The sequence below is a fragment of the Fonsecaea monophora genome, assembly GCF_001642475.1.
Source record: "Fonsecaea monophora strain CBS 269.37 chromosome Unknown Scaff172, whole genome shotgun sequence".
NCBI lineage: Eukaryota > Fungi > Ascomycota > Eurotiomycetes > Chaetothyriales > Herpotrichiellaceae > Fonsecaea > Fonsecaea monophora.
The window spans coordinates 1-19,674 of record NW_019174103.1 but is presented as its reverse complement, the minus strand read 5'-3'; the positions used below and the strand labels follow the sequence as shown (position 1 = coordinate 19,674).

General features: G+C 48.7%; 8 protein-coding genes across 8 annotated transcripts; 5 read left to right on the top strand and 3 right to left on the bottom strand.

Moving 5' to 3' along the window:
* Window positions 1-138: 138 nt before the first annotated feature.
* On the top strand, window positions 139-3,430 carry AYO21_11636 (hypothetical protein; the record flags this gene model as incomplete). Its single annotated transcript, XM_022661522.1, has 14 exons — window positions 139-157; window positions 210-285; window positions 336-873; window positions 921-1,156; window positions 1,204-1,481; window positions 1,589-1,653; window positions 1,703-1,983; window positions 2,032-2,100; window positions 2,149-2,290; window positions 2,341-2,481; window positions 2,529-2,600; window positions 2,653-3,186; window positions 3,236-3,301; window positions 3,356-3,430. 14 exons carry the CDS (start codon window positions 139-141, stop codon window positions 3,428-3,430), a joined length of 2,592 nt encoding a protein of 863 aa, XP_022506170.1.
* A 162-nt stretch (window positions 3,431-3,592) lies between these two features.
* On the bottom strand, window positions 3,593-4,922 carry AYO21_11635 (hypothetical protein; the record flags this gene model as incomplete). Its single annotated transcript, XM_022661521.1, has 5 exons — window positions 3,593-4,132; window positions 4,185-4,246; window positions 4,305-4,406; window positions 4,461-4,572; window positions 4,638-4,922. 5 exons carry the CDS (start codon window positions 4,920-4,922, stop codon window positions 3,593-3,595), a joined length of 1,101 nt encoding a protein of 366 aa, XP_022506169.1.
* A 318-nt stretch (window positions 4,923-5,240) lies between these two features.
* Window positions 5,241-6,343, top strand: AYO21_11634 (hypothetical protein; the record flags this gene model as incomplete). The annotated part of the gene is made up of 3 exons (XM_022661520.1): window positions 5,241-5,490; window positions 5,582-5,826; window positions 5,882-6,343. The coding sequence occupies 3 exons, from the start codon at window positions 5,241-5,243 to the stop codon at window positions 6,341-6,343; spliced, it is 957 nt and encodes a 318-aa protein (XP_022506168.1).
* Window positions 6,344-6,488: 145 nt separating this feature from the next.
* Window positions 6,489-7,337, bottom strand: AYO21_11633 (hypothetical protein; the record flags this gene model as incomplete). Its single annotated transcript, XM_022661519.1, has 1 exon — window positions 6,489-7,337. The coding sequence occupies one exon, from the start codon at window positions 7,335-7,337 to the stop codon at window positions 6,489-6,491; it is 849 nt and encodes a 282-aa protein (XP_022506167.1).
* Window positions 7,338-10,222: 2,885 nt separating this feature from the next.
* Window positions 10,223-11,451, top strand: AYO21_11632 (hypothetical protein; the record flags this gene model as incomplete). The annotated part of the gene is made up of 3 exons (XM_022661518.1): window positions 10,223-10,316; window positions 10,371-10,459; window positions 10,564-11,451. 3 exons carry the CDS (start codon window positions 10,223-10,225, stop codon window positions 11,449-11,451), a joined length of 1,071 nt encoding a protein of 356 aa, XP_022506166.1.
* Window positions 11,452-12,053: 602 nt separating this feature from the next.
* AYO21_11631 (hypothetical protein) lies at window positions 12,054-13,995 on the bottom strand (the record flags this gene model as incomplete). Its single annotated transcript, XM_022661517.1, has 3 exons — window positions 12,054-12,484; window positions 12,544-13,248; window positions 13,311-13,995. 3 exons carry the CDS (start codon window positions 13,993-13,995, stop codon window positions 12,054-12,056), a joined length of 1,821 nt encoding a protein of 606 aa, XP_022506165.1.
* An 835-nt stretch (window positions 13,996-14,830) lies between these two features.
* On the top strand, window positions 14,831-16,724 carry AYO21_11630 (hypothetical protein; the record flags this gene model as incomplete). Its single annotated transcript, XM_022661516.1, has 4 exons — window positions 14,831-15,167; window positions 15,241-15,694; window positions 15,757-15,962; window positions 16,024-16,724. 4 exons carry the CDS (start codon window positions 14,831-14,833, stop codon window positions 16,722-16,724), a joined length of 1,698 nt encoding a protein of 565 aa, XP_022506164.1.
* A 650-nt stretch (window positions 16,725-17,374) lies between these two features.
* On the top strand, window positions 17,375-18,130 carry AYO21_11629 (hypothetical protein; the record flags this gene model as incomplete). The annotated part of the gene is made up of 1 exon (XM_022661515.1): window positions 17,375-18,130. One exon carries the CDS (start codon window positions 17,375-17,377, stop codon window positions 18,128-18,130), a length of 756 nt encoding a protein of 251 aa, XP_022506163.1.
* Window positions 18,131-19,674: the final 1,544 nt, after the last annotated feature.

Genomic DNA, 19,674 nt, shown 5'->3' with positions numbered 1-19,674 from the left:
GGATGAGAGTCCAAGACCTCACAAGCAGCAGCGAAAACAGCGGCCGTGCTACAGCTGTGCAGGTTGGTTGATCCTCGCGACAGGTAGGCTGGGTTTAGCAAAGCTGATGTTCGATGACCAGAATGTCGCCGGCTCAAGATGAAATGCGATCGGCAAGGTAAGGACCATATCGCAAAGCAAATAGTCGATAAGCTGGAACGATGTTGCAGTGCCGTGCTCAAACTGTGTCCGACGACAGCGCATTGAATTCTGTGCAGCAGCTCCGACCAGCAAAACGCTCTCCCGGTTTGTGTGCGTCCCTAGGAGGCAAATTGTAGCTAAGTTTGATGCGACAGTCGAACTTCTCGGGACCAATCCGGCCAACGGCAGGATGCTGGGCAAACTGAGCAAGAGATGCCGCAGTCCTCGATCGAATCTGGTGAGAACATCTTGCCTACTTACCTTGCCGTCGATCATCATGATATGGAAGAGGGACTGCACGAACAGCAGCCATATCACCTTGATCCCTCAGAGCGTCAACTTCAAGGCGAAGCAGCGAGCGCAGCGCCACAGTCCACGGGTGGCATTCAGCATAACACTATGCATGGCAACCACAGCAACCACAATGGGCTCGACCAACTGACCCTTCTGGCCCAAGCGTTCGAGCCATACACCGTCCCAGGCCCTCCTGGACACAACTCAACTTCCGTGCCTTCTGCCAGGATGCCCGAACCTCTGTATAGCGCTCCGAGTGGAGCCAGTGGTACCAGCAATGCCACCCCCCAATCCAGCGATGAAGGCGAGCGTAACGGCTCCTACGGTACACTGATAGTTAGCAAAGGGGGTCGATCCAAGTACCTCGGCCCGACCGCAGGCAGTGAATGGCTGAAGGAGGTATGTCATATGGCTTCAAAGCTGCAGCGAAAGCTAAAGTCTGCTAGTCGGAAACCCAAGATCCATCAGAAAGTCCATTGATAACCCGGGCCCCTACCCCAGAGCTGCCCCAGGATTCGGCCCCATCTCTGAACAATCATCCCACTTCTCTCACTGCTCCCATCGGCTTTCCTTTCAATGCCTCAGCGGCTCACATCAGTACGCGGGATCTGCTGTCCTGCCTGCCTCCAAGGGAGGAGGCATGGACCCTAGCAGAGGCTTATTACCGCTATTGCGCATGGCAGTGAGTGTGATAGTCGTAAATTAAGTCAACCAACTGACAAGATCCAGCCATGATGTTGCTCCAAAGGCTCTTTTCGAAAAGACATTTGACCGCGTCTATACCCTTGCGGAGGGGGGCTCCTTATCTACTCCTGGAAACCCTCAGGAGATTGCACTCGTTTTCATTATCATGGCACAGGGTACCTTATTTAATATTGAGATGTCCAACTACGATTCATCTGCTGAAGACTGGTTACATCTCTCGGAACGGGCCTTGGTCAAGGGAGACTTCCTATCGAACAACATGGTTGCCGGACTACAAACTCTAGTGAGCTTCTATTTCACTAGTAAGTGGCTGGCCGCTGACATTTAGTAGCATCTGATGGCGCATCTACACCTGTGCGTGGGCAGATATCCCGTTTCTCGCTTCGCTAATCTGTGAGTAGGCAGTTAGACAAAGGTCGACGGGGTGATAATGCTTGGCCACTATGGGGTCTTGTCATGCGTTTGGTCCAAGCGGTAAGTAGTCCACCTGAGCGACGGGCATGCGGCTGACGCGGGTCCATAGATGGGAATGCACCGGGACGGTGCACGCTGGAATCTACCGCACGATGTCGCCGAGGAGAGACGCAAAGTATTCTGGGAGTGTAATGCCGCCGACGTTTTCCAGGCACATTGCTTCTCAAGGCCGTATGTATCTCTCCAAATGCCTGAGGCCAAGGCTAAAACCACCAGATCCGCTATCAATCCAGAGCATTGCGACACTGCATTTCCCAGCGAACCACTCAATCTGAGGGGCGAAAAGAGCTATTCCATTCTCCGCTTTGAGCTGTCTCAGCTGTCTTCCGAGTTCGTATAACCAATTACAATGCTGCTTCTCAATTGACCCAGCTTCAGGATTCTCAACATGACGATGAAGGTGCGGAAACCTGCGTACTCCGATGTCACCAACCTAGATCTCAGGCTGTATGTTTTGCCACATGATGACCCGTCGAGATGGCTGAATTATTGTAGCGGCGAGTTCGAACGCAACCTTCCATTTTCCCTTCGCTGTCGAGCAGCGCTCTTGGCCATGCCTTCTCGGTACCCCCAATTTGAAGCGGCGATTGAAGCATCTCCAGAACCGTCCCGGAGATCGATGACCATTTCCTTCCAGGTCCATCAATCTGTACTATCAACCTTGACTTGAAAGCTGATATTATGTAGCAAACCAACCTCGCGCTGAATATCTCTGAGACCATTATCAACCTTCATCGACCTTATTACGCAAAGGCACTCTACGATGATGGCGAGAGTGTCGAATCCATTTATGCTCCTTCATTTCTGACCGTGATCGAACGCTGTGCAGTAAGGACATCCTCAAATCCTCTTGCGACAACCTTCTGACTTGACAGATCCTTATCGGCATCGTCAGCGACATCCACACCCGTTTCCCCGCCGTCAGTGTCAGGCAGTGGAACTTCTGGGTAAGAGCGTGTATCTTCCATCTCTGACCTGCACGGCTAACGGGGGTTCTAGTATCACGTATTTGGTTCTGCCCTATGCCTGGGAACGATGGTGTTGCGCGACCCGGGTAACGTGATGGCCACCTTTGCCCTCGAGCAAATTGACACCGCTATCAGCTTATTCACCTCGTTAATTCAATATGGTGCCAGCACTCCCCGGTATAAGCGTAATTTGCAGTGGCTCTTGAAGCTCCGCGCTCGAGCATTGTCCAAGATCTCTGTGGCAGGCAACGGCAAGAAGGCCGACCCACAACGCGATCCTGATACAGATCGGAGCAGCAACGGCGGTGACAGGGAGCACGGTGAAGATGTTGAATTGCTCGGCTGGCGGACCAGGCTCATAGAGCGGGCGGGTCAGGACCGTCCAAAGATTATTAGGACTATTCACCTTGCGGCGACCCCAACAGATTCTCAAATCACAGAGAACGCGAATCCGCCACCGTGCCAAAATCAATTCGACGGTCCCCAGGTTCAGCTGAGACCAAATGATATGATGATGCCCGGCGCATCGTTCCCCATGGCGACTCCTGATTCGACAGACGACATTGTGAGATTTACACATGAACACCTGATAGACAAGACTAACTTGCTTCCAGCTACGCCAATTCTGGGATCCCATGCTCCTCCAGAATGTTTTCGAGTCCCCGTACGACCAGCCAAACGTGAGTAACGTGTTCCGTCTTTCTTTCGGCTTCGGCGGCTAATGAGCCGTCCAGCCTTTTATTGACAGCAGTACCGCATGGTGGGATGACACTGCAATCGTCCTGGGTGACAACCAAGCGCGGCTTTGAGCGGCACTTGAACATGAATGTAAATGTGAAGGGGATGAAAAATAATTCTACTTGTTGAATTAACCCCTCATGGAGCATTTATGTCTGCAGACGGCCCCAATGTACACAGACGAACACAGAGTCCAAAACCATCTATCATCAAAAGTCGTACCAACACACATCTCAATGACCATTAACTTTTGGAGTTTCCATGATAGGTAGCCCGTCGCCATCAAAGTAGACAGGCACCCGGTTGCGGAACGAGTACTGTAGAGCGGTGGCAATTTTGGCCGCCTCATAGGCATCGTCCGGAGTGCAAGTCAGGGGCTGATCATCGAGAACAGCAGTGGCGAATTCGGCCAGGTCATTGAGGAAGGACTTGTCGTAGAGAACAAATGCATCAGGGGTAGTAGCCGTTCGTACACCGTACGAGTCACGAATCTCAACACGGTTGATCGCGGAGTTGCCGTTGATGACAGAATGGCCTTTGGTACCACACACGCGGGTGCAGCCCTCGAAGCCGTTGGTGAGAGTGCGGCCTAAGTGGGTGGTGAGAACTTTGCCGTTGGCAAATTCAACCATACCCCATCCGTTGTCACAGTCGCCGTACTTGGCAAGATCGCCATAGACAGCCTGCTGGCCCATGGCAATGACTCTGTTGACTTGCTTCTTTGGGTTGGTCAGGCCCGACTTAACATCCAGGTAGTATCGACCAATATCAATCTGGGTGTTGGGTCAGCAAGACTATTTAGATACTAGACGAGGAATTGTTTACGTCGTGGACTCCCATGTCAACAAAGATACCTCCGGACTGCGCAGAGAAGGTGACGAAAAATCCTAAATAGACGTGCTTAGCCAGGCTGTCCAAAGATGAAATGTAAGAGGGATTGCTTACCAGTAGGGTCCTGCTGGTCGAGGCAGGTAGTCTCGACAGCGTGGATCTCGCCCAGCGAGCCACTCTTGACCGCCTCCTTGGCAGCACGATACGAGTCGTCGTCTACATACATGTCAGCGCCGTCATACTTGAGATACAGAGATCGATTTCACTCACATCGTCGACAGAAGGGAACTAGGAACTTGAGATGAGGCTTCGACTTAGCCTTAGCAAGGACCTCTTCGGTAGTGATGACATCCACCGAGATGGGCTTCTCGCACATGACGTGCTAGGCAAAATGTTAGCTTCAGAGGCTCCATAACATCGTTAGAGCCGCCGGTTGGCAGGACTCACCAACCCCAGGTCAAGAGCCATGCAGATCAGGGGAGCGTGCGTCGCCGTCGCCGTCGAAATGAGAACGGCATCGGCACCGCTGTTCCTCATGCAATCGTTGGGATCCGCAAAATATTTGACGGAAGGTGGAAGATTAGCCGCCGCCCACTCGTCGCTCCCGGCTTTGGTGTCGCAAGCGGCGACAAGCTCAATGCGAGGCTGCTGGAAAGCGAGAATGCGTGCACGGATTGCACCCAGACGGCCGAGACCGATGAGGGCAATCTTGAGACGACGTGGAGTAACCATCTTGCTGTATGTATGATTATGGCGAAATTGTGACTATAGTGGTGAGCAATTGAACTAGGAGATCGAAGGTGGGATGACCAGCTTCGAAGGTCTTTTACTATCCCACCTCAAGGTTTTCTACAATCAACACGCGCTCAACACGCCACAGACCGGGACTCTGGGGTGCCAGTCCCCGGCCCGGTGTCTAGGGCATTTCGTTAGCTCTTACTTCCGTTGAGCGGCGCGGTCTCCAGGCCAGGTAGCCTTGTCGACGCACTACCGGAGATTTCGTACTCCTTTTGGTGATGCACCGGACATTTTCTGCGCAGGATTTTTTTTATGTCCGACTATGATATGTCCAACTATGATATGTCCGATGATAGACTCGGCTATGAGTATCCCGCCAATGGTATCCTGCTCTTCAAACAAGCCAGTCTGAGACTAGCTCCAATCTTTGCCATCCGGCAGATGGACTCTCACCCTGCTACAAACAGGGCGAAAGATGCCATCGTTAGGCAATCTACGGCAGGCAGGAAGCTGCTCAGGTTAGGCGATTTTCGCCTGCCACCTATTACACCGATTTATAAAGGTAGATCATGTCACATTCCAGGATTTGCTTTGGAGAGTCCGAACATCAACTTTGCAGGTACCTACTGTGCGGATACTGCCTTGATCGCTAGATACATCGTCTTTCGTTGCCGCCATAATGTTGTCTGCTGGGAGAGCACCAGCAGAGACATCTTCTCTCTTACGCTTCAGAACAGCCCTACATACTGATCTCGTCGGTGACTTAATGCCCAAACCGAGTCAGCCGCCCAAAGTCGAGACGATTTTTGTAGTCGGTGGTCCGGCAGGCTGTGGGAAGACCACTGTTGCTTCGTACCTATCCCGAGAACTCGGCATTCCATATCTTGAGGGAGATGACGTACGTGCTGTTCCTCTGTCTCTGATCAAACTAGGACTTCTGTTGACATGCACAGTACCACACTCCGGCCAACAAATTCAAGATGGGCAACTCAATACCGCTGAACGATGGTGATCGATGGGACTGGCTTATTACCCTCCGCAACGCAGCCACCAAAGAGCTGCAAAGATGCAATGCCATCCTTGTTACCTGCTCGTTTCTGAAACGCAAATACCGGGACGTCTTTCGGGTAGCCTCGTACAATCATCCGACAGTAAAATTGCACTTCATCTACCTCAAGGCTGATGAGGAAAATCTACAAGCAAGGGTCAGGACACGTGTGGGCCATTACATGAAGGAGAGTATGGTACGCAGCCAGCTGGAAAGCCTTGAAGAGCCTGGGGAGGACGAATTCGATGTTATCAAGTTCGACGTGCAGCGAGATCGGGAAGTCATCTGCAATGACGTCCTGGCTACGGTTCGGGCAAAATTAGAGGAGTGTACAACACCGACGATCAATGGTCATGGCACCTGTTAAGGTGGAGACGGTCAGCAAGCGCGCTTTGTTCTGGTTCATCTATTCCATTTTCTATGATTTTCTATATAATATAGTGGCGAAGACGGTCAATGTAAACCATGCCATCCTTGAACACCGTCTCGTTGGGCTGTAGCAACAGAAACTCCTAAATGACCGCAACACTCCCCCCATTGGCGCTGACCTTGCTCCCCGTGATCCATCTACCATCTCTGCTGCACAAGAATCCCACCACATCTGCCACATCGTCGGGCTGCCCTAACCGCGGTATTTTTTGTTTGCCTACCCAAAAATCTTGCAACTCCTCCCACACCTTTGGTCCATATTGCTGCACTCCTCCCGTCTCCGTCAGGCCCGTGAGCACGCTGTTGGCGGTGGTTCCAGCCATAAATTCAAACGCAGGATTCTTTCCGCCGAACGCGTTGGCATAACAGCGAGTCATTGCTTCGTTGGCAGCTTTCGTCGAGGCGTAGATGGTAACTGCAGGCTCGCAGTTGACGCTCTCGGCGCTACTGATGAAGACGATTCTGCTTTCCTTCCTGAAATACCGTCTCTTCACTAACTCGTCCACGATCATCGCCGGCGTCCGGATATTGCATAATAGTAGTTTGTCCAATGTTTCTGCCTCAAGCTCGCCAGGAAATGTGCGGTCGGTTATCGCGGCATTGTTGATGAAGATATCTGCGTGGCTGTCGAATTCTTTCTGAATTGCATTTGCGATCTTGCTGTGTGCGTCCAGGTACGTTAAGGAAGCGACTTGATGAACCACTTTCGGAGGCTGGTTCCCGCACTGTGCGCACTGGGACCTCACCTCTTCCCGCAGCTCGTCAACGTGCTTGCTAGCGCCTGTAGATGTAACCAGAATGCCGGCACCTCGCTTCGCAAGGTGAAGTGCAATCGCATACCCGATCCCTCTGGTCGCTCCGGTGACAATTGCTACTTTTCCTACGAGATCTTGCTCGCGGCAATGAGATTTCGAAGTTTGCTTCTCAGGCATTTCGGAAATATTGCTAGGATGAAACAGTAGCTTACCGGGTACTAGGACTCGGACCCAGAGGATATTAGTTTGTCTCTGAACTCTATATTGAATGAACGAGGAGCCTTCCAAGACACAAAAGTCTCGGCGAACTCATTCCTCTAATGGCTGGCTACCCGATAAGGAAACGTTTCTTAGTGCGATTGTTTTATGTCCGACCGGCCATAATGCATAGGCCGGGGCAAGCGTGCAGCGGGTATCGGCAAATCTTGAGTATTGGTCAGTGTATCCGCAACCACAGTCGGCCGACATGATACTGGGAGGGTTATAGTACTCCTTGAAGGAAGGGTGTACAGTATGTTCCGCGAGTCAGTGAGAAAAAGAGAACATTTTGAAAGGCCCTAGCCTCGCATGCACGTCGGGCTGGTTTCTTCCGCACTACGTAGACTAATGTACCCACTTGTAGATCGGCATCCGTAAATCTCTTCTCACTGGCCCAAGTGGTGGCTCGTTCGGTGACGAACTGTAGATCAGTCTGTAGGTCATTGTAGAGCATTCTGTGATCTCCGACCACTGGCGGTCGGATATCGAAAGAAGTCTCAGGATGCCTTCCGTAGTTAGCTTAGAAGGGGGATATCCCTGTCGGATTCTTATGGTTGTTGAAGACGAGCTGTGCCCATGGCAACAATGATGCCTAATCGTTCTACCAGGAAATGCTAGATTATTTAGCCGATAAGGAGCTTATCTATCAAACTACCTATTCGAAAGACAGGATGTTATTTTACGGATTACCTAAGCTATATACTCAGCTCCTGGCCTTCAGACGTCCGATCTTATAGACTAGTAGGAACGGACGAAAATTTATCTATACAGGCCCTAACATTATAGTAGCTGGATGGTAGCGTTAGGGTCCCGTTTCCTTCTCTTAATTTACTTTTTACTTCATTTAGACCTTTATCTTCTACTAATATACCCTCTAGAACCTTCTAGGATCTTAAGAATAAAGTAGGAAGGCATTAGGAATAGAAAAGAGTTACTACTTATCTAATCTATTAGTAATGCTATAAACGATTTACGGTAAATCGTTTAAAAGGTCTAATATTAGAGCTACTTCCTATATAGCCTAACGGAGTTAGACTTCCTCAGTTATAGTTCCTTTATTATATAAGCTAGGTCGAGAGGACGTAAGGTATAAATAGTAGTATAACTTTAGAATAGTTATTACGAATAGGCCTTTAGGGAGACCACCGCGGGTATAAGAAGGGGAGGTCGACCGAGGTCATGACGTAAGGACATTACGTAAGTAGATCTATTATACTCTATCCTACTCTTAGGATATAATAGAGCGTAAGAGAGCTATACTAGAATATAACGCCTATATAGTTTCTAAACTTTCTATAGTTCTCTCTCGTAGTTAACTTCGTTTATAAATAATCGAGTTCCTCTCGGTTAAGTGCTTTACGTATGGTTCTATATACTATACTCTTAGTTTTCGTCTCTACTATACCGTTCTACTACTATATCACTAAGTAAACCACCTCGGGTTTACTACTGACACCTCACGTGTAAAGTATCAGACCAGTTAGCTAACTGGAGGGTGAATGTATGTACTATAGGATCAATAATGATAGATAACTAGCCTATAGATAGAGATGTTAACGCTTAAAGAGGCTTTAAGGTTGATAGGTACGACCCCTCTTACTATATATATGCGGTAAGCCAGCTACTTGGCTGGCGGCCTAACTCCTTAGTCAGTGGCCTAAGCCGAGTGTCTAATGTCACGTGGGTGTTCGTGACATCAAGCATCTCGTAATAATAGTCTAGTAAAGTAAATATTATAAATCAACTACGAGAGAGTATAACTATAAAAGGGTAATAAGCGTAGCTATATACTTATATGTCTATCCCGAATAGGTAACTAGAAATAGTACATTAATATATTAATATACCCTATACTAATGTATCACTATATCGTATTTCCTCTTTCGTAAGTTACGTTCTATACGTAACTTCTCTACCTTATCCCTTACGTACTACCTACTCGGCAGTCCTCCCCTTAGACACCCTACCCGAGGGCCGCATATCAGGCTGTTTATAACAAACGGTTATATTATTATTAAAAGCTATTTATACTATAAGTAGTAGCTATACTTAGTTATTCTATTTATAGTTAATATAGTATCGTAGGTATTATTCAAGCGTTTAATTTATTCTTTCTATCTATCCATCTATCTATAGATAATATTTTGTTAATAGCTTAAGCTTTATTCCTAGTTAATCGTTTAATAATTACTAAAGGAACTTAATTATTAATGAATAAAGTTAACTATGAGGACATCTCCCTAGAGTTATCCTTCCTATATATATCTATAAGTTTTACTCTACTTAGTACCGCTTAGTAGTACTCTTTACTAAGCGTACTAATTATAACTAAGCGCCTCTTCTCTATCTTAGTTATTCTACTTAGTACTAATTGGTAGTGCTCGGTACTAAGTATACTAATTACGACTAAGCGCCTCTTTTCTATTTTAGGGTGTAGCCCCCCTCTCTCTTTAACTAGTTTAGTTTAGTTCCTTCTTCTGGAGGCTGGTGTGAACCTTGACTAAGGTTCTTTTAGTAGTTGGTAATACTATCCCGGATGGAGAATCCCTCACATTTTCATTCCTCCAGCGGCCCTTGTTTGGTAGCTTCGGCTGAGCTTACCCGCTCTAGCTAATATTAAAGGATGGATGGCTTCTCAGGTACTCTGGCCCTGTGGAATGCATCATCCTATTTCTCCAGTGGCTACCTAGTAGAGGCTCTGGGCCAAAAGGTTATCTACTATTTCTGGCGCTATAAACGAGGGATCTGTTCTTCTACCGAGGACCTCATTTTACTCTGTCAGGCATTGCGATAGACTGCTCAACATGGCTCAGACAATCCAACGGCCAGACAATGCGTCTACTGGCTACACAGAGAATCCTATCATATATGATTACCCTCCTGAGACTATCGCTGACTGTGAGTCCTCTTGGTCCGGTTTTCTCAACATCAGAGCCATTGATAAATTTCCAGTGGATTGGGCAGATCTTATTGCTCTGGATCTCTCCCTCTTTGATAGACCTGGAGGAAAACAAAAGCTCGCTGCGCAGCTGAAGGATGCTGTAAACAATACAGGTAGAGAACCCATATGCATCCAAGCTAGATCTGGAATTTGGCTCACATGAATACAGGTTTTTTTTATATTACCAATTTTGGACTAACTCAGGATGAGATCGATCGCCAATTCGCATTCGCTCGAGATTTGTTCAACTTACCCTTGGCCGAAAAACTCAGCTACGAAGCCGACCTTAGCAAAGATGGATATGTTGGCTACAGGTCGGCAGGCAATCGCGAGCTTGTGCCGGGAGTTTTCGACAATATAGAGGTGTACGGGTTCGCAAAGTTTTATTCTCAGTTCGGCCAACGACCGCATCCGGCTTTAATCCAGCAAAACATCGGTGAAATCGAACGATTCTCCCGTCATATGCACGAATACATCGGGTACAGGCTACTACGTTTGATTGCGATTGTTCTAGAGCTTCCCGAGGACTACTTCGTGTCTAAACATCGCTATGATCAGAAAAGCGGCTGCAACCTCAGGTACCTAAAAAATAATGCAAGAACGGTGGAGGAGATCAAAAAGCTTGGAAACACCCCTCCCGTGCGTGGCCACACAGACTTTGGGAGCCTAACCATGTTATTTCGGCAGCCAGTGGCGGGGCTACAGGTGAAAACCCCCGAAGGAAAATGGAAATATGTCAAGGCACATCCAGCAAGCATCACCGTCAATATCGCCGACATGATGGACTTCGTCTCTAACGGCTACCTTAAGAGCAGCGTACACCGCGTGGTGTCTCCCCCTCCTGACCAGGTTGCACTGGACAGGATAGGAGTTATCTATTTCCTACGATTTGAAGACGACGTCGAGTTGAAGCCGGTGGACAGTGTCCTCTTGAAGAACTGGAGCTCAAGTTCAAGACTGGGAGAAGCAAATGGGGTCACGGCTGGGGAGTGGGTGAAAGCCAGAACAAGGGACAACGCAAAAATGGCTGCGATTTACCTCAATGAAGAACCCGAGGTGGTCAAGAGCATCAAGATCCATAACTTTGTGTGAATCATATAAGGGAATTGTTCTCATGTAGTAAACTTCTGGTAGTATTTTAGATATGACTCTCTTTTTCCCCTCCTTCGCGCGGATTCTGCCTAAAACACCGGTACCTATCCATGAAAAGTGCTATGCAAAAGGGAGCTTCCCACGCTCGAGCGCAGCAATTTGCATTTACATCCGACTTCGGCATGCCATGACATTGAGAAACTAAGGTGCGAGGCAGATAAGAGAAGAGATATCATACTAGTCTCCTTATATTATCAACTAAAATGGAAGATGGTTTGATCAGATATGAAGTTGATTGACAAACAATCTCCGGTAATAACACCACGCGTCCTGGATGGGAGACTTGGCTGCTGCCCGTGGTACCGGCGAATACGTAGGCAAGCAGGTTGGTCAAGCTCTATGCCGAGGGACGTCGGTAAGCATCAGTACAGAAGGTGATTTGGCCTGACATGACAGGCCCGGAACCAACACCAAAAAGAAACCCCCAAATTACTTTCCATGGATAATTCTACTCAAGGATTGAGGAACGAGCCATGTTCTATAGAACGGGCATTCTCCGGGGCCTTTCACCATGCTGAAGGAGACTTCTTAAGCAGCCATTCTTAGGATTGACCCGTTTCGAGTTGCTTCTTATCAATGGCAATTTCCTTGCGATGATAGACCTTTCGCGAGACATGGCCCGTGAGGTACTGGTCCATGTCGGCAAGGAAGACTGCAGCAAGCACTGCAACCAGTCCTATGGCCAAGGCTGCGTAGTAGACGTATGCGTACGCCGCGGCTTGAGCATACGCGGTGGCAGATGTGACGGCTGCAAGGATAGCATTATTCATCCCCTTCACACTCTGCAAGGCTTCTGCTGTTCCCGCCCCCAAGGCTGTTAAGAGGGCTGGAATAGAACTCGCCGGAAGGCCAGCGTTCTGCGCTGCCGGTATGACGTATTCTGGAATTTTCTGAGCAGCCTTGTTACTCAGGATGGCGATATAGATAGCCGTGAAGATAGATCCAGCGACATTTCGAGCAGCGCATACTACGGCTAAGTGACACGTTAGTCTTATTTCACAGTTTCAAGGGTAATAGTTGGCCTCCACATACCGAATCCGACGCCTAGATCTTCGTCTGGTACAATGTATTGGACCATTAATGTGGAGGCTAACTCGAGCCATCCAGTAGTAATGGGAGTAAGAATCATCAAGGCAATAGCAGTTTTCAGATTGTCAGGTTTGAGGACCGAGACCGCACCGCTGAAAGCGGCCATCCAGCAGGCTCCGAAGAGTACTTTCCATTTTACTTTTCCATGCCAGGTGGTGATCGGGGATAGTATGACGATGCCGACAAAGTTGCTGAGACTGATGATATTCGCTAGCCAGCCAGATTCTTGCCAGGTCAAGTCTGCTCCGTATATAGTATTGACTTCAGAAGGCCAGACGATGTTAAGAGCGGTATACGAGGTGCCCGAGGTGGCCGACAGGATGGCACAGCAGGTAAAACCCCTGAGGTCCTTGAAGAGGCGTAAAGGTATGATCGGATATTCAACCTTTGAAAACATCTCCCACAAAATGAAGAGGACAATCCCCACAAATCCGGAAATGAGGAGGCCCAAGATGGTCGGTGATTGCCATGGTAGAGGCTGGCCACCCCACGCAACTCCAAGAAGGAAGAGGCAAAGGCCAGCGATGAGAAGGAAAAGCCCCAAAAAGTCGATATGTTTGATCTCATCTCTGCGTTTGCGCTCGGAGCTGTGCAACATCGTGAACGTTGGAGGACGGTAGAAGAAAAAGAAGCAAGAAATGGATAGACCTTTGACCAAAGAAGTCAGCATCTCTGTTCGCCAAATGAAGGATTCCCATCAACGTGCTTACCATTTATAATGATTCCAATGTAGTAGATCCACCTCCAGGATTTTGTACGAAGCAGTCGAACAGAAAGGTACGCGGAGAAGTCGAGCGGAAGAGCAAAGGCATTCATGATCATCACCACCCAGAATTTGAACTTGTTTGGGACGATTTCGCCAAGTAGGAGGGGATAGGCCGCGGCGACACCCGAGCCTAGTCCGAGCAGAACGTTGGCGCCGATGAGCTGATTCATGTTGTGTGCCGTGGCCGCTACAATTCCTCCGAGCACGCTCAACAAGTTTGCTCCGAGAACGAAATAGCGCCGGCCAAAGCGATCAGAGAGACGGCCGAAAAGAAGGAGGCTGATAGGCTGGCAGAGGCTCCATACGATCGAGAAAAGACTGGCATTTCCGGTCCCTCCAATATCGGCAGCAATGTCAGCCAGCACAGCTGCTGGACCGATGAACATCCAATAGCTACCGCAGACAAAAGATGCAACAGAAATGACAGTCCCTACTATGGGAGGGCTGAAGAAGTATTGGGCTCCCAGCTCCGCGAGATCTGCCGAAAGTGCAACAGAGCGTTGATGGTCGATGGCCTTCTGCTCCTTCTCTGTGATATGGTGATCGCCATGGTGCTCGAATTCCGACTGTTGGGCATACGGCTTAACGTCGTATTGGACAATTTCTTCCTGGGGTTTGGTTTCAGCCATCGTTCTTGTGCCTTCACTTGAGACCGGCCCATGTATTCATTAATCTTTTCGGAGGAGGGCGGGCACCCCACCGCATTTTATACATGAGCGGAGGTTTGTCTCGGTTAATCACAAGAGAAATATGGCCTAATATGAATGTGCTATGGTCCAGAACCCCTGGAGCCTGGAGGGGTATCCGGGGTAAATGGATCCTGGAGAAGGACGAGGGTTCTGGAACGCAAACCGGCCCGCTTCTCCGGGGTTAATCGTGGATTATCGCGACTTACTCGTTCTTGACCTGAAGAGAAAGTGAGGTCGGACATGGACTGTCGCGGGATCTACCCGTGTCCGTGTTCCACTCTTATCAAATAAGGCGAGTTGAGAAGAGGGGATTGAAAATGAGTCGAAATGCTACGAATTGACCTTCCACGGATGTCGATTCGTAGTGGTCCAATCACCATGACATCCAGAAGGAAACATTGAGGTCTGGCCAACAAACGTCTAGGTTTCATTAAGCTGATCTGGACAGCCGTTAAGGGAAGTCTTTCAGTGCGGCAGTTCAACTTCCCTGTGGGTATTGGTATTGTTTCGCGGGAGAAGGGACCAGTTGCTCCCGTTCGAAGACACACGGCCCATGAATCCGGCACTTGAGCTGAAGGGGCAGAACTAGCGGGATGTGTTCAATTAACGGCAATCCCTTGCCGAATCAATGCCAAGTCCATGTTGATATAATGTTCGATTCACAAAGTCGAGAAAAACTTGACGGACGACTGCAAGTCATAGTCAATAAGACCTAACATCACCTTTTTGGTCCAAAATATTTGCGTTCTAGTAAGTCCTGAGCTCATCAGTCAAAATGGAGAAGTCGGAGATTTCAGAGCACCTCCAGGGGAGTCGCGGCATCGTGGATGGGAACTTGTATGCCACCATGAACGGTGTAAACTCGTTGTCCATCGAAAAAACAAATCACAGCATCTCCCGCGGCCACATCAAGGTTATTGTTGTGGGAGCTGGCGTGGCTGGCATTACTCAAGCCGCGACTCTTCTAGATGACAAGACTATCACCACGAAAGAAATGGTGGTTTTCGACGTCCTAGATGGGTTCGGGGGAGTCTGGGAGAAGAATCGATATCCTGGATGTGCATGTGACGTTCCTGCTTTGATGTATTCCAGTCGAATGATGATTAATACTGGTAAGTACCTCTCCTTACATATCCGAAGACCCTTGTTATTGCGGGTCGTTGTCCCTAATGCCAACCGCAACAGAATACACACATACGTATGCCACACGCGACCAGATCCAGACCTTTTACGAAAGGATGGCACGCCATTACGGAGTCGACCGGTGTACCCAGTTCAGGACTTTTGTCAACAGCTGTCGATGGGACGATCAAAGTTTTGTCTGGCATGTGCAGACAGAAAACCAAAATTCTGGTAACCTCGAGCACTGGACTGCCGACGTTGTCATCCATGCCATTGGTAATCTAGATCGCCCTAAGTTCGGTGGCATTCCAGGTCTCGAAGACTACCAAGGTCTATACTGGCATACGTCGGCTTGGAACAGCGACGTCGATCTAACTAATAAGCGAGTGGCTGTAGTCGGCTGCGGTCCAAGTTCGGCTCAAATCATTCCTGAGATCGTGGATAAGGTGGAACATTTGACGGTATATATGCGTACGCCGCCTATGGTCTTACCGAGAGAAGACTTCAAACATTCAGAGTAAGTCCCCTACAAAGATTCTTGCTTTTTTTCAATCCTACAATCATAGCTAACTCTTCCAGCACATTTATGTGGTGTATGAGACATTTGCCTTTGTTTGCTATCGCTGTTCGCTTCATAGAGATCATGAAAGGATACATCTTTGGCCAACTGCTCGTCACCGAAGGCAGTTGGTTGAACGAATCTTTCACGAAGAAGGGCCATGACTTCCTTGAGCAGCAAGTCAAAGAGCCTGAGCTACGGGATATCTTGCGGCCAGATTTCAAATGTGCGTATTCTACTCCGTACGTCGACGGGTGCTGTATCAAGGCTAACGATGCTGAGTGCAGTTCTATGCAAACGACCGTTGTTCTTGAACACTTTCTATCCATCCCTTATGAAATCAAACTGCACCTTGGCGAAAGAAAAGATCGTCCGTTATACTAAAACGGGGATCATCTCATTAGACAGGATCACTAACGAAGAAAATAAGCGAGATTTCGATGTTATTATCATCGGAACGGGCTTCAATGCAGCTCAATTCCTTGAACACGAAAGGGTGACCGGTAGAAATGGCATTGATTTACAGGAACAATGGAAGGAATATCCTTCAAGTATCTACGGCGTGGCCACTTCGAACTTTCCTAACTTCTTCTACTGCAACGGCCCAAATGCCAACACTTTCTCCTCTAACATCCACGACATCAACGAACTCGCCTCTAAGTTCATTTCAATGCTAGTCAGAGAAATCTTTCGACGCAACAAGCTCGGACTAAAGTTTGCCATGATGCCTGAGCCGCAGTTTGAGGACGTTTACAATAAAGAAATCCAGTGGAAGCTCAGGAATGTGGTTATGCAGAATCCAAATTGCGGCAATTCTACTGTGAAAGACCAGAACAATCATAACACCGTGCTGCATCATCGACACATCTTGGTTATGAAATGGAGGCTGCGGTCTATTAACTGGAAGGAATGGATCGCTCTACAAGCACCACCAGGAGAAAAACAATCCCCTGTTACGAAGGCATTCCTCAATCAACGGTCTGTCTGATTGGCAATACAACAGGGTCCGGGTCCAGCCATAGGAGGACAGTCATCGCTTTAGGGGATTATCAATAGCTGAACAACGGAGACATCAAGAATGAGATATCCTTCAATTAACACTTCAGCAGAGTATTCGGCTATTCTGCCGAATCTGCCGTATCTGCCGTCATATGATTTTCCCGATCCGAAAGGGAAGAATCTAGCCTACCTCTTATTCTGTCGGGAACTGGTAGAAGTAAAGAATGTAGTGCAGGTGACCGCTAAAGTAGGACTGGACGCTACCTCCCATCGAGGCCCTCGTACACCGAATGACCATGGCGAAGGATACTGGCGCGTGAAATGTTCTGACTCGTCCGGGTAAGAGACCCGGGAGCCTGGGATACAAAGAGAGGCTCCAGTTTGTCATTTACTTTAGGCGTACAGCAGCATCCCTTAATATATCCTTTTCTCCTTCCTTTCGATCGGTCCAATTTTGAGCAAAGGTTCAAGCGGCTCAGAGCACATCTTTAACGCCCGTTCCTAAGCCGTCTTGGTATCAGTCCAGGGGCGCTGGCTCATCCGCTCAAGACACCTTGCAACGTCAACGAGACAGGTGGTTTAGAATTGGCGCCAAAGCCCATGCATTAAATCGAAAGCCCAAAAATCATAGTAAGAAAGATGGGGAGGCTTGACGGGACAGTGAGCATCATCACGGGCGGTGCCCGCGGAATGGGCGCTTCTCACGTTCGTGGATTCGTGGCCGAAGGAGGGAAAGTTGTCATTGGCGACGTCCTTGAAAATGAGGGCCAGACGCTGGCAGTTGAACTGGGAGATTCTGCGCGCTTCGCAAAGCTCGACGTCACTTCGGACGAATCGTGGAGGCATATCATCGCGCTGACCGAGCGGGAGTTTGGTCCCGTTGACATTCTCATCAACAATGCCGGGGTCGTTCTGTGGAAACCCCTGGGGGCGACGAGCACCGAGGAATTCAAGAGAGTTGTTGACATTGACCTTGTGGGTCCGTTCATCGGCACCCGAGAAGTCGTCCCCTCAATCAAGAAGACTGGGAGAGGAGGCGTCATTATCAACGTCTCCTCGACAGCCGGCTTACAGGGCTTCGCCTACACATCATCCTACGTGGCGGCGAAGTGGGGTCTGCGTGGCCTCACAAAGGCCAATGCGCTTGAGCTCGCCCAGGACAATATTCGCGTCGTCTCGGTCCATCCTGGTGCGGTAGAGACGCCCATGACTGAGAAAGTCACCCCAGAATCCTATTCTCAACAGCCAATTCCTCGCATGGGCAAGACTGATGAGGTCACCTCTCTCATGGTGTACCTTGCGGCCAGCGCCACTTTTAGCACGGGGTCAGAATTTGTCATTGATGGAGGCGCTTTACTAGGACCGATAGTGAAGGTACCTCTAGAGTCAGAGTAGCAGAATGTAACTCCGTCATCTAGCGAATGAAGCGCACTAAAACTCCTGGAAGAGATGTGTCTAGGAGATTGTCGATTCAGAAGAAATCTAAGCTGCGAATTACCTAAAGGAGTCGATTATGTAGATAACTTGTGCATAGTGATGGCCTGCCGCGTAGGGATCAATTAGTACTATGCAAAGATTGAGAAGTAATTAGACAAGGCAGTAGGAAAGTGAGGATGCTGGGCCAGCCGAGTTCAGAACTGATGGCAATTGAGTAACGAGTTTTGGTTTATCTAACGTGACAGCTCCACTACTCCGTGTAATATAGGCGACAACGCCGAGGTTGAGTTCTGTAGCCATCAATTTACACAACTAGTTTACGAATATAAGGACTGGTTTCAAGGCTTCTTCTTCGCGCGTCGCACCGTTTACCCGTTTAACCCGGCGCCTGCTGGCTCTCCCCGGGTCTGTACCGCCGCAGTGTCAAAAGGAAGGGTAAAGGTCTGCCGGACGAACAAGAAGTCAGGGCTGAAGTTTAGGAATGGGGTAAAGGTTGCGGTAGTGGGCGATCTTTCTCTCAGCTATCTTTTCCCGCCATAAAGTGGCACGAATCGCCCACACCTCCCCTTCTGACTCAGACCTTTCCCAAGTGCAGTACCAGGTAGTCTATGACCGTAACTACGACCTCTGAGGGGATCTTGTCTAGTACTGTGATTGATTGACACTACTGAAGTCAAATCAAGGCATAGGGTATATAAAACCTAAGAATGCTTAGTCGCCTAGCGTGACTTAATATTGAGCATGTGGTGCTTTTGTCGACTCTGGGGTTCCCGCGGGGTTGGGGGTTCATGAACACTTTAATAACCTAATGTTAGAAACGGCCTTCATATGACCGGAGACGCGGGGCGTCCGGGGGCAGGTCTGCCGGGGCGCGGCAGCCTAATAGAGGATAAGGCTAGGTTACGTACTGTACGTAACTACTAAAAGAGGAAACTTACGATATAGCGATATATTAGTATGCCCGCATATTAATATATCGACATACCATTCCTAGTTACCTATTCGGGATATACCTTATAAGTATATAGCTACGCTTATTACCCTTTTATAGTTATACTCTCTCGTAGTTAACTTATAATATCTACTTTACTATACTATTCTAAAGTTACTTAACTATTTATACCTTACGTACTCTCGACCTAGCTTATATAATATAAGGACTGTAACTAAGGAAGCCTAACTGTCACGAACCGCCAAGCATAACTCACACGTGACAACCCCTTATTATTTGAGCACCGCATGCTCACCGCCTGAGGGAAGCTTCCTTCCCTTATGCTTTGAGTTTCAGTTAAGATATACTATCAAGGAATACCTATACCTACCTGTACCCATCGCTACCCTCTGCCTATCTCCATAGGCCGTTCCTGACATTCTCAAAGCATCCCTCAAGATCGGTCGGAGGGAGCGACGTCCCGGCGCGTCGCACGCGGTACGATGGCGCCTAAGAGGGCGACCCGCCAGGAGCCTTATATAGAGGGAGGACCGTCATAACCTACTACGGG